Source organism: Camelus ferus, chromosome 5, assembly GCF_009834535.1.
Source record: "Camelus ferus isolate YT-003-E chromosome 5, BCGSAC_Cfer_1.0, whole genome shotgun sequence".
NCBI classification, from domain to species: domain Eukaryota; kingdom Metazoa; phylum Chordata; class Mammalia; order Artiodactyla; family Camelidae; genus Camelus; species Camelus ferus.
In genome coordinates this window covers 96970762-96983761 of record NC_045700.1, presented here as the reverse complement: position 1 = coordinate 96983761, position 13000 = coordinate 96970762, and the positions used below count along the sequence as shown (strand labels likewise).

The 13000-nt window shown below is 51.3% G+C and overlaps 2 protein-coding genes across 22 annotated transcripts in view; one reads left to right on the top strand and one right to left on the bottom strand.

The window, feature by feature from the left end:
* SNED1 (sushi, nidogen and EGF like domains 1) overlaps nt 1–13000 on the bottom strand; it is a 76588-nt gene that overhangs the window by 42482 nt on the left and 21106 nt on the right. For 11 of the 12 annotated variants that reach the window (XM_032480722.1, XM_032480723.1, XM_032480715.1 and 8 more), the window contains exons 2-4: nt 4222–4509; nt 994–1134; nt 127–289 (exon numbers count right to left, since the gene is read on the bottom strand). In XM_032480722.1, the coding sequence (XP_032336613.1) occupies nt 127–289; nt 994–1134; nt 4222–4509 (592 nt within the window). Of the gene's footprint in view, nt 1–126; nt 290–993; nt 1135–4221; nt 4510–5021; nt 5055–13000 lie in introns of those variants that run through there. The other variant, XM_032480721.1, reaches the window with a different exon arrangement.
* The window catches only part of MTERF4 (mitochondrial transcription termination factor 4), a 76501-nt gene that overhangs the window by 50195 nt on the left and 13306 nt on the right, over nt 1–13000 (top strand). The gene's annotated exons all lie outside the window — the stretch shown is intronic.

The following is a 13000-nucleotide window of genomic DNA, read 5'->3' as shown; positions in this document are numbered from 1 at the left end:
TGCCCCCGGCTTGGGGGAGGGGAGCAGAGGTGGGTGGGGTCATGTGCCCCCAGGGGCCTGGGCTGGCCTCCCCCCCTCCCGGAGCCACACCCCCTCCGCCGCCAGAGCCGCTCTCTGTCCTCTTACTTGTATGGCCGCAGCCCCCCACGCGCACCTGGGCATCATCGATTCTGAACGCCCAGCGCCCGGGCACGCCCACGTTGGTGGTGGTCTCCACCTCCGCCATGTCTGCCGAGCGCGAGCCGGGGATGCTGAAGTAGCGCCGCCCATCACCCGCGTTGAAGCCCGCCTGGAGGTGGGTGTGGAGAGAGCGGGAGCAGATGGGGCTGGGCCGGCATGCAGGCCTCCTTAAAGTTCTGGGACCCACCTCCCCCAACCCGGGTGGCCAGGGCCAGAGACCACGCGGGAGATGGCCTTGTGAGGGGGCTCTAAAGATCCAGGAGCACCCCCCACCTGCCCTGTGGCCCCATCTGAGTCAGCAGCACCGCGGCCCAACACTGACCAGCAGCTCCTCCTGCCATGACACTGATGGGTCCTGGCAACCAGTCCCTCAACACCCTGCCCCCACGCCTACTGCCAGAGGCCCCCTCCTGGGCTCCTGGCCTCTCCTAGGACACAGGGGCAAGTGTGACCTCAGGAGAAAGTAGAGAGCTGGGGGGTGGTGCGTTCACGTGGGGAGGAGCCCCTGCGGGCTCGCACTTGACCACGCCCTCCACACCTGGGATTTTCTGCTGGCTGCCATCCCTCAGGCCTGGACCGGGCAGTATACATAGGACTCTGTCCTGGCTACAGCTGACCCTGTAGGGCCTGCCAAACAGGTCAGGACATAGGTGCCTTTGGCTGGAGAAGATTCCTGCGAATCTGGGCTGTGAGAGGTCTTGGATTGCCTCATACCAGCCTCTACACAGTGTGGGGTGTGTGGTGGGGAGGGGAGGTGTCCACCTGCCTCATTAGCCCATGACAGTCCTGGCGGTGGGGAGCAGGGGCCCCTACCTGGGCCGCGATGCCCCCCAGGCCAGAGGCGTTGCCCCCACTGCTGGCGTGCGTGCCCGTGGTCCACGTGATGGACTCGTAGTTGAAGATGGTGAAGGATAGCTTGCCATCGGTGATGAGCACAGTCTGGAACGTGTTGACCTGCCAGGGAGGGGGCCTGAGCAGGGTCCGGCACCCCTCGTCCCTACAGCAAGACCCGCCCCGGCTGCCACCCCTCACATGCTGCCGTTGTCCGCGGGCTCCTCCTCTGTCTCCCCATTAGATGGTCAGCCACAGAGAGGACTTGGGACCTCGTCCTCCAGTCCCTCGCTGTGTCCCCAGTGCTGGCACAGGCCAGGCCTCCCAGTAGTTTGTTGCCTGGGGAGTGAGTGAAGCACCCTGAGGGGCTGGGGGCCTGTGGACGCCAGGAGCAGACGCCGTGCCCTGTGGGTGAGAGTCCTTTTCCATGAAGTGTGAGTGGGCAGGGTCTACGTGAGAGGGGCTTGTTTCAGAGTGGGCAAAGGGTACGGCTGTTCAAGAAATGATCTTGGGACCAATAGGAGACTCTGAAACACAATTAAGTTGGAGCTTTATATCACTTATGAAAATAAACCCCAAATCAAGGAAGGCTGTAAATGACACCATCATCGTCCTAGAAGAAAACAGAGGTGCGTATGTCGCGCATCTTGGGGAAGGACTTCTAAGCATGACGTTATTAAGTGCAAAACCAAAAAGGAGGTGTGCACATGCGAGCACAAAACTGCTGAATGTAAAAGAGCCGTAATCAAACTGAAGGGCAGACGGCCGAGTGAAGTGCGTCTGCAACATACCCGGCAGGCAAGGCTGGTGACGTCTTTAACTCGGGTGGGACTTTACGGATCAATACGAAAAAGAACAGAAAGATTACAGAGAAGTGAAGGAAGCAAACACACACATCACAGTCGCGTGCAACCAGCAGGCAATTCCCTGAGACTAGAAATCGAAAACGTTTAAGTTTAAACAAAGAGGGCGGGGCTCCTGTCTCGCCTTTATGGTTGGCAGGAAGGAACATAAGAGTGTGTTTGGCTGGGGTGCAGGGATTTGGGCACTGCTGAACATGGCTTATGCAAGTGTGAGTGGGCACATTCTGAGGGGACGGTCAGAATCCTGCAGGCAGCATCTCCCTCCTGGAGGCGCGTGCCGGCATCTGGCTCTGAGATCGCTGGGGCTGTGCAGCTGCCCGCCAGGGCACCCTGCACGCCGGCTGGGGTGCACTGCACATGATGGGAAATCTCACTGACGGGACAGTGCATCTTCTTCCTCAAGTGAGACCTGCCAGCAGGGAGACTGCACGCCTCCTTCAGGAAGGCACACTTAGGTGCTGGTCCTCCTAATACAAGGGGGACGCCGTGGCTCTAAGGCTGGAGTGGTGGGACGGTCTGGGCAGGGCAGGACTGTGGTCAGAATGGGGCTCTGTGAGCTGGGCCAAGTGTTGGAGGAGGATGAGGACGTGCCTGAAGCTTAGCCATCACTGTTTGTCACCATCCTGCTCCTGGAGGCACCCCCAGAAGGAGGGCTCCCCAGCCTCCCAGCTTACAGATCAACTTCCACCCCAGACTCAGTTCTGATTCCCTGTCTTACAGGACAGTCGTTTTGGAACTGCCATCTCTAGGTTTGAAAAGAATGTTCAGTTTCCCTCTGTCTGCTTGAGAGGGGCCCTGGGCGCCTCCTTCCTCCCAGGCACAGGGGCAGCAGGGGAATGGCTCTGCGGAGGGCGAGCTGTCATATTTTAAATGATGCAGAAGAGCATGCAAGGACGAGGAAAGCGCCCGTGGTACTGCTGAGTGAAAAGACTCTCACAAAACGGCACGTTCTGGGTGGTTCTATTTATTTTTTGAAGTGTGGGTCAGTACACAGCAGGGAGTGTTGAGCAGGAGTTCTCGCCTGGTAGTGGGGTTGTAGATTCTTTTTCTCTACTTTTTGTTAAAAAGACATTTTCTTGCAAATTGGTGTTAAGAAAAACAAAGAAAACTTACCAAGTGTCAGCAGGCTGTGTGTGAACAAAAGTTCCCTCACGTGAAATTTATCTGTAGTCGTGGTTACAGGAAGAGCCCATCTTTCCTGATTCCCTCAGTGACCGTCTCACTCTCCCGGTGTACCAGGCCAGCCAGCCCACCTTTTCTTCCTCCTCTTGGCTGCTGGAGAGCGCCACCAACCGCACATCCCTCCCTGTGCTCCTTCCCCACCTGCACCGGCTACCCGAGCCACCGTGGCTGGGCACATCCAGGACCAAGCCTGCCCCCTGCAGCCCCGGACCCTGAGTGCAAGCCTCACCTGTCCCCACTCGCACGTGATGAGGAACCAGGCACTGCCCTTGACTGCTTCTCTCCCTCTCAGCCCAGTATTTTGTCACATGCACCCCTAATCATTGCCCCGAACCATCAAGTTCCTCCAGCTCTAAACCCCCTGTGTGGCCGAGCCTGCGCCCTCTGGCTCCCACAGCGTCGGGGAGAGCCTGCGCCTGGCTGGCATGGCACCCCTATTACATGGTCGTTAATGTCACACCCACTGGAGCGTGACCCATGGGAGAGACACGGCCTGTCTTGCTCTGTCTGGGGCTGCCTCCCCAGAGCCCAGAACACTGCTTGTCCCCAGACGTGCCCCTAAGTGAGTGTGTCCTAAGTGCATGGGCAGACAGTTCTGAAAAGGACCCTGCACCCCAGTGCCTCTTTCCTAGAGAGGTGCCCTCTGTCTCAGGCATGGCCGTGACCCGGTGCCCATCGCAGACTTGGCCGTAGGGGCTGCTCAGTAACACCTGTTGCCAGACGGCAGCCACTCTCCTCACAGGGGGCCTGCCCACCACGCCTACCACACACGGGGTCAAGTGGCCAGTTATTCCTGAGCTTACGTTCTGATTGTCCGGCATTGTCAAGGAGTGACGTATTAAGTGGCATAAACTCCCTGTGTAACCCTTAGAGCACTGGACCGTTCCAAATGCAGATCCTTCTGGCACAGACCGCCTGTGTCTCTGAGTGTGTGAGCTACTGTGCCGGGCCACTCGGCCTTTTCCTGGACGTGGGTCCAGGCTCCATCCTCCTCCAACCTGGCTCTGTGACCTTGGGCAAGTGACTTTGGTCCCTGAGCCCAGTACACACCCCTCGGGCATGGACGGGTGATTACGTCTGGCCCACCTCAGTAAGGCAGGGGGCCCTGGAGGGAGACCCTGGGCCCCAGATGGATGTCCTCCCTTCCCTAGGACAGAGGACTCACGGGGGAAGAGGAGCTGCCTCCAAAGAAGGTCACGCGATACCAGGTGGCTATAAAAACCCAAGTGGCGGAGAAGTCTGGGAGCTCCGGGAAGTAAGTCCTGACGTCCTCCGTGGCTCTGCGCAGCGTGGCCGCGTCGGTGGCCTCCCGGTAGTACACGTCGCCGGCGCGCCTGTTGTCCACGTCCGCCCAGAAGGCCGCCACCACGCAGCGGTCCTTGGCGATGGGGAAGGCCGCTGGGGTGAACTGGGAGACCTCCTTCAGGAAGGAGATGACCCCGTTGTTGTTCACCTGTTGGGGCAGAAGGGGTCAGGGGGGCTGTGGGCAGGCAGGTGGCCCGGTGGCCTCCCCAAGCCCCACCCACAGGCACCCTCTGACGGCAAGCCGGCCTCGGTGGGGTGTCTCTAGGACGGCCTGGCAGTTCCTGGCCCCTGATATGGGCCCCTGGTCTGCCCCACCCTTCCCAGACAGGCCATGGCTCCGGGCACAGGCTCTGACCTGTTTGCTATACATGTTCCCTGCAGAGTGCCCGGATCGGGGCTGCCAGTGTGGGATGGGGGAGCTCCAGTAGGGGGCCCCTGCTTTGGGTGGGTGGGGTGCTCAGACCTGCCCAGCGGCTCCTCGGTCCCACCTGAATCAGGGGCATGGGGAGGGCAGGGCAAGGCCCCAGCCTCTGAGCAGGAGGCTTGTTCGCCAAGCAGAGGTGGGGATGGATGGGGAGGCTGGAAGGGCCTCGAGGGCCAGGTTGTGGGGGGCCTGTGTTCAGGGCTCCAGGCAGTGGGGAGCCCCAGAGGCCCCTGTACCTGGGGGCGGCGCAGCATCTTTGCTGTCAGACACAGCTGGTCCCAGTGCTGGCCCTGCCCCTCAATGGCTGCGCAGTCACGAGGCGAGTCAGCCCCGCCTGGCTGCACTTTGGCTTTTCACCTGTAAGGTGGGTGAACACTCCTGCTGGCGCCCAGGGGGCTGGGCAGGGTTGAGTGAAGTGAGGGTCACAGAGTTGGCTCTAGGCTGTTGTGATTTGTCCTGGGAAGACTGTTTTCAGAAATGACCCTTTGGACTTCCCCTGAGAGTGAGGGAATCCTCTGTAACCCAGACCAGCCAAAAAGGCAGATAAATATACCTCTCTTCTTAAAGGCACCAACGAGTGAACAAATGAATGAGTTTTGATTCCAAACCTCGGACAAAGAGAGACTGGAGGTGAGGCCCTTACGCAAAGCTCCTTTTCCCCTGAGCGAATGCACCTGCAGATTTGGAAGCAACAGCTACCAGCCAGACCTGCAGTTTTACAGCCTCATGGAGAGAAAGAGATAAATGCCAAAACTCAGAGCTCGCTCAAGGCAGGGAACCTGATCACCCTCACATTGTGCTAGGACCGCTAAGGCCCCCCCTCACAATAGGGTGAACCCGAGGTCAGTGGTCCTTGTGCAGACGAATACGCTGCCTTCCCTTCCCGAGTGATCCGGGCACTGCAAGCCTGGAACTGATATGAAGTGGTTCCTGACAGGGCACATCCCCAGGCTCTACGCAGAGGCAAAGACAAACCCTCTCTGGGGCCAGAGGGCAACACCTCAGGCCTCAGGTTATTCCTAGAAATGTTTGTTCAGATACAAAACCCAGGACACCAAGATAGCCAGGCACACAGGAAGCAAGACACTGCTCCCAGGAACACGCAGAAATAAGAGAAATGCCGGCGCTGGGGTCACCAGGCGCAGACTGTAAAGTAACTAAGGTCCGACGTTCAGAGAAAACTGAATGCAAGCTTTAAACTTCCGTCAAGAGGACAGCCAGAAATCACCTGAAAAAGAAGAACAGAGGAGGACTTACACTTACCACAAAACTACAGTGCTCAGAACAGCGTGGCACAGGCGTAGAGACACGTGTGGACCAATGGGACGGGACAGAGCACCCAGAAGTAAATACTCACGTACGTGGTCAAATGATTTTTTTTTTCGCTCCCCTGCATGTTGGTGTTTTATTATTTCCAAATCTCCAGCGTCTGTACAGGGTAATCATAAGGGCAGTGTTCCGTGCTGGAGGTGGAGATGTCCAAGAGCCGCCAGGCCGTGGAGGGGCCGAGCTCCTGCTCGTGTTGGCAAAGCGCCCACACATACAAGCAAATGATTTTTGACAAGGGCGCTAAGACCATTCAGTGGAGAAAGGACAGCCTTTTCAACAAACGGTGCTGGGAAGACTGGACATCCACATGCAAAAAGATGAAGCTAGACCCTTACACAACACCATTCACAGAAGTTAGCTGAAAACAGATCAAGGACCTACACATAAGAGCTAAAAAGAGAGCTCACAAGAAATCACAGAGCAGGAGCGTCACAGCACTGACTTCACGGGCACAGGCGACAAAGGGACAGATAGACAAGCCGGTTCATCCGGAGTGAGCGCTCTGCGTCAGAGGCGCCGCCAGCAGAGTGAAGGCCGCCTGCCACACAGGAGGAGAAACGGGTGAACGGCCAGAACACACAGCAAAGTCCCACAACTCAGCAACGGCAAACAAGCCAAACAACGTGATTTTAAAAAGGGGAAAAGGGAGCTTCGGATCAAGCTGGCGGAGTGGTAGGTCCAGGAGCTCGCTTCTCCTCACGACGACAATGAAACCAGGACTGAATGCTAAACAACCATCAAGAAAAAAGACTGGAGCCTAGCAAAAAAGATCTTCTGCAACTGGAAACACAAAGAGGGAACCACAGCGGGACGGCAGGAGGGGCGTGCTCGCGATATAACTGGGCCCCATACTCCCTGGGTGGTTGACCCACAAGCTGAAGATCTGTTAAGTCGCAGAGTCCCTCCCACAGGAGTGAGAGCTCTGAGCCCCACGTCAGGCTCCCCAGCTGGGGTCCTGGCATTGGGAAGAGGAGACCCCAGGACATCTGGTTTTGAAGGCCAGGGGGGCTTGGCTCCGGGAGCCCCCTGGGACTGGGGGAAACGGAGACTCCATTCACTTGAGAAGCATACACGGAAACTCACGTGCACCAGGTCCAAGGACAGAGGCAGTGATTTCATAGGAACCTGGGCCAGGCCTGCCTGCTGGATCTGGAGGGTCACCTGGGGACGTGAGGGGTGGCTGTGGCTCACCCGGGGGACGTAAAAGCTGGTGGCGGACATTCCAGGAGTGTTCATCTACATGAGCTTTCCTGGAGGCTGACATCTTGATGGGATCATTAGCACCAAGACCTAGCCCCACCCATCAGCAGACTTAAGCCACAAAGGCCTCTCTCTAGACACAGCCCTACTCACCAGAGGTCCAGGACCAAGCTGCACCCAGCAGTGGGCAGGCACTGGCTCCTCCTCCAGGAAACCTGCATAAGCCTCTAGTCCAGCCTCACCCACCAGGGGCAGATACCAGAAAGAAAACAACAGTCCCAAAGCCTGTGGAAGGAGTCCACACACACATTGAATGACAGACGATATGAGGTGTATCCTGGGGGAGGAGTATCTCCCAGGCCAAAGCACGAGCTAAAATCCCAGAAGAAGAAATAAGTGATGAGGAGACAGGCAATTTATCTGAGACAGAGTTTAAAGTAATGATGGCCAAGATGTTCAGGGAACTCGAGAGCAGTATAGATGCACAGGGTGAAGTTTTTAGCAGAGTTGGAAAATGTAAAGAATACTCAAACAGAGCTGAAGAATAAACTCACTGAAATGAACAGTCCACTAGAAGGAACCAAGAATAGACTGAACGAGGCAGAAGAACAGATCAGTGAGCTGGAAGACAGATTAGTGGAAATCACTACTTCAGAACAGAAAACAGAAAAACGAATAAAAAGGAACGAGGATAGTTTAAGAGAACTCTGGGACAACATGAAGCGCTCTAATATTCGCATTACAGGGGTCCCAGAAAGAGAAGAAAGAGAAAGGACCTGAGAGAACTTTTGGAGAGATAATCACCAAAAACTTCCCCAACTTGGGAGAGGACACAGTCGCCCAAGTCCTGGAAGCACAGAGATTTCCACACAGGGCCAACCCAAAGAGGAGCACACCAAGGCACACAGTCACCAAACTGACAACTATTAAGGATAAAGAGAAAATATTAAAATTAGCAGGAGAAAAGCAACGAATAACATACAAGGGAGCTCCCACAAGGTTTTCAGCTGACTTTTCAGCAGAAACTCTGCAGGCCAGAAGGGAGCGGCACGATATATTTAAAGTGATGCAAGGGGGAAACTTACAACCAAGAACACTCTAACAGCCAGGCTCTCGTTCAGACTCGACGGAGAAATCAAAAGCTTCACAGATAAACAAAAGCTAAAAGATTTCAGCACCACCAAACCAGCTTTACAACAAATGTTAAAGGACCTCCTCTAGTCACCAAACCGCAAGAGAACAAAAAGAAGGGAAAAAAAGAGAGACCTACAAAAAATTGTTTTGGCTGTTCGGGGTCTTCTGTGGCTCCTTATAAACTGTGGACTTGTTTGTCCTGGTTCTGTGAGGAGCGTCGCGAGCACTTTGCTGGGGGCTGCAGTGGAGCTGTGGGTTGCTCTGGGCAGCGTGGCCACTGTGATAGTGCTGATTCTTCCAGTCCCAGAGCACAAGAAAGCTTTCCATTTCTTTGTGTCATTTCAGTTTTCAGAGTATAGGTAACCTCCTTGGTTAGGTTTATTTCTAGGTATTTTGTTGTTTTTGAGGTAATGGAAATGTCTCTGCCAATTATAAAATTCTGGTTTTTGAAGTGAAAATAAAAAGTAAATGAAGGGCCGCAAATATCCTTTTTTATGGGTGAGCTGTGTTCCATTACACATATGCTGCATCTCCATTATCTATTCAACTACTGATGTGCACTTAGGATGCTTCCATATCTTGGCAATTATAAATAATGTTGCTGTTAATAGCAGGGTGTAGATATCTTTCTGAGTTAATTCTTATTCTGTGGTTGGCTTTATTCCTTTGATAACTCCGTAAGTTTAAAAAACTAAAGCTCTAAATGTTCTTAGAAACAATGAACAGTACATATATGTAAATTAAAAGATATGTGTGCAGCCAAAATAAAGATCTATCAAGCCATGAAAGACATGGGAGAAATTCAAGACATATTACTAAATGAAAGAAGCCAGTCTGAAAAGGCTACAAACTGTACGATTCCAATCAAATGACCTTCTGGAAAAGGAAAAGCTACAGAAACAAAAAGACCATGGTCCAGGGGCTTGGGGAGAGAGAGGGAGGAATGAAGAGGTGGAGCACAAGGGATTTTTAGGGCAATGAAGTTATTCCGTGCGATGCTATAGTGGTGGCTACGTGTCATTATGCATCTGTCAAAACCCACAGAATGAACCCTAATGTAAACTGTGGACTTTGGTTGATAATAATGTGCCCATGTGGGTTCATCAATTGTGCCAAATATGCCACACTGATGAGGGATGTTGAGGTTAGGGGAGGATATATGTGTGAGTAGGGAGGGCTGTGTGCAAATTCTATTTTCTGCTCAGTTCTGTTGTGAACCTGAAACTGCTCTAAAAGAATAAAGTGTATTTAAAAAAATGGGAAAAGGACTTGAATAGACATTTCTCCAAAGAAGATAAACAAATGGCCAATAAGCCCATGAAAAGATGCTCAACATCACTAAACATTAGGGAAATGCAAATCAAAGCCACAGTGAATTACCATTTCACAGCCATTAGGATGGCTACTATCAAAAAAAAAAAAAAAAAAAAAAGCCAGAAAATTCAAGTGCTGTCAAGGCTGTGGAGGAACTGGAACCCTTGTGCACTGTTGGTGGGGATGTAAAATGGTATAGGCAGTGCAGAAAACGGTGGACAGTCTCAAAAAAAATTACAAATAGAACGCCCACATCACCCAGTAATTCAGCTTCTGGGTCTGCGTTGGGGCCAGTCTGCCGGGGCTGCCATAACGAAGGGCCGCAGACTGAGCGGCTTAAACAACAGAGACGTGCTTTCTCATGGTCCTGGAGGCTGGAGGCCCAAGGGCCCAAGACTCTCGCAGGCTTGTGGACGGTGCTTTCTCGCTGCGTCCTCACAGGGCCTTTCCTCTGCGTGCACATGAGGAGGGACAGGGCTCTCTGGTGTCTGTTCCTTTCTTATCAGATGAGGGCCCCACCCTTATGACCTCATTTAACCTTAATTACCTCCCTAAATTAGGTCCTATCTCCAAATATAATCACACTAGGGGTTAGGACTTCAACGTATAAATTTTAAGGGGACACAATTCAATTCGCAACAATCCCCCAAAGAATTAAAAGCAGGGTCTTGAAAAGATATTTGTACACCCATGTTCACAGCAGTCAAAGGTGGAGGCAAGTCAAGTTCCAGCCAGGCATGAACAAATAAGCAAAATGCGGGATGTGCACGCACTGGGATGTTATGTGGCGAGAAAGGACGTTCTGACACTTGCTACAACATGTGTGAGCCTTGAGGAAACTGCAGAGTGAGACAGCCAGTCACAGAGGGACACATGCTGTGAGATTTCACTTATGTCAGGTGCCTAGCGTTACCAAAATCATAAAGCCAGAAGGCAGAGTGGTGGTCTCCAGGGGGAGGGAAATTGAGGAGTTAGTGTTTAGTGGATACAGACTTCCGGTTTTGCAAGATGAAAAGAGTTCTGGAGATAGATGGTGGTGATGGTTACACAATATGAATGTACTCAACACCACTGAACTGTACACTTAAACAGGGTTAAGATGGTCAATTTTATATTATGCATATTTTCCACAATACAAAAATTTACTTAAAAAATCACTAGGGGTGGAAATTATTTTTAAAAAGCCATTTAAAAGAACTAAGTAGAAATTCTAGCACTAAAACTGAATAACAGAAATTAAGATAATTTCTGTTTAAATTACACAGATTTAAGAGCAGATTTGATGTAACTAAAGGAAGAGTGAGTGAACTGGAACTAGAAGACAGGTCAGAAGAAACTACCTGGAATTTAGAAGAGAGACAAAAAGGTGGAGAATAAAGAAGGAAAGGTCAGGGAAATGGGCAGCAGTAAGACGGCCAAATGTATGATGTGGGCGACAGAAAGCAAGGGGATACAAAGGCAACGGCTGGAAATTTCCAGAACTGACGTCACATTGTATATTCAGTAATCCCAGTGATTCCCTACCTGGAAAAATAAAAATAAAGCCACAGAAAACAAATGCTAGAAATGCAGAAAGTCAAGAAAACAGATAAATTCCATCAAGGGCATTACAGGTAGGCCGACAGCTGACTTCTCATGGGAAACAATGGGAGCTAGAAAGCAGTGGAACTGTATCTTCAGTACGCTGAAAGGAGTGTACGCCGCCAGCATGCAGTCTTACGCTGAGATAAAATATCCTTTGCCACTGAAGGAAAAGTAAAGATGATTCATACAAGTAACAGACACATTCGTACATACACAGCAGACCCACACTAAAGAAATTCAAGTCGGAGTGAAGTGTCGTCAGGGGTGCCGGAAGGCTAAAGCACAAAGAAAGTGTTACGAGCTGAATGTCTGCACCGCCCGTCACTATTCCTCAGTGTGATGGTATTTGGAACTGGAGCCTTCGGGGAGTATTTGGCTCGTGAGGGTGGCGTGAATGAGCTTAGTGCCCTGAAGTGCTCCTTCTGACATGTGAGGACACAGTGAGAAGGTGGCCATCTGTGAACCAGGGAGTGGTTCCTCACCAGACACTAAATCTTCTGACCCCTGGATCTTGCACTTCCCAGCCTTCAGAACTGTAAGAAGTCAACGCTTTTTCTGTTTTTGCTTTCATTTTATTTTGTTTAAGTCACCCAGTCTATGGCATTTTCATTATAGCAACACAGCAGACTACAGCAGAAAGTATAAATCTAAATGAACATTGACCACATAAAGAAATAATATAAATAAAGCTTGGTGGAATTGTATAAGAAAAGTCTATAGAATTAAAATTAGTCACAGTAGCCTGTAAATTGGGAGAGTATAAATCATGCTAAAGAGAGCCAAAGTCACTGTATTTTCCAGGAGGAAGATAAAGGCATTAATGAGCTTACAGTGAGCACTGATTATTAAAAGTGCGTATGATTCTGCCGAGGGTAATCACTGAAAGAAGAGAAACAGTCTTTATGTCCTAATGAGAGAGGGGATAAGCTGGCATGATTAAAACACTTGACATAGAAGACGGCAAGAAAGGGGAGAGAAAGAAACACAAAGCAGGTGGGACAGACAGCACACGACCGTAGACTGAAGCTCAGCCACACCAGTAACCCATTAAGCGGGACATCTCAACATACCTTCTCTAGCAGAACAGAGACCAGGCAGACGAAAACTATCTGTCAGAATACAGCAAATCTGAACAACGCAAATAATAATCAACCTCACAGATAACAAAAACATAATATTAAAATTTACCATATACTGACTACATGGGAAGTCTCAACAAATTTCAAATGATTACAAAAAATACAGAGTTTGTTCTCTGGCCACAGAGCAATTATACTGGAAATCATAACCCTCAAAAGGTAGAAGATTCCTGTGTGTATGGAAATTAAGAAATACACTTACAAGTCACTTTGGACAGAAAGATAACAAAAGTGTTATTTAACAGAACAATATAAGGGTATGGCGAAAGCAGAACATAGCGTGCAGTCGGCAGCCACACTTCACCACCACATTGCTCGAGGCCTGTCTACAGCAGTTCCTTTTCCTCAGGGCATCATGTCCAGCCACCAAGAAGAAATTACAAGGCATAATAAAAGGTGGAAGGTGCACAGCAAGTGTCAGACATGGCAGGATGCTGGGGTTATCAGACCAGGAATTTAAAACAACTATGATTAACATGCTAAGGGCTCTGAAGGAGAAAGCAGAAAGCATGGAA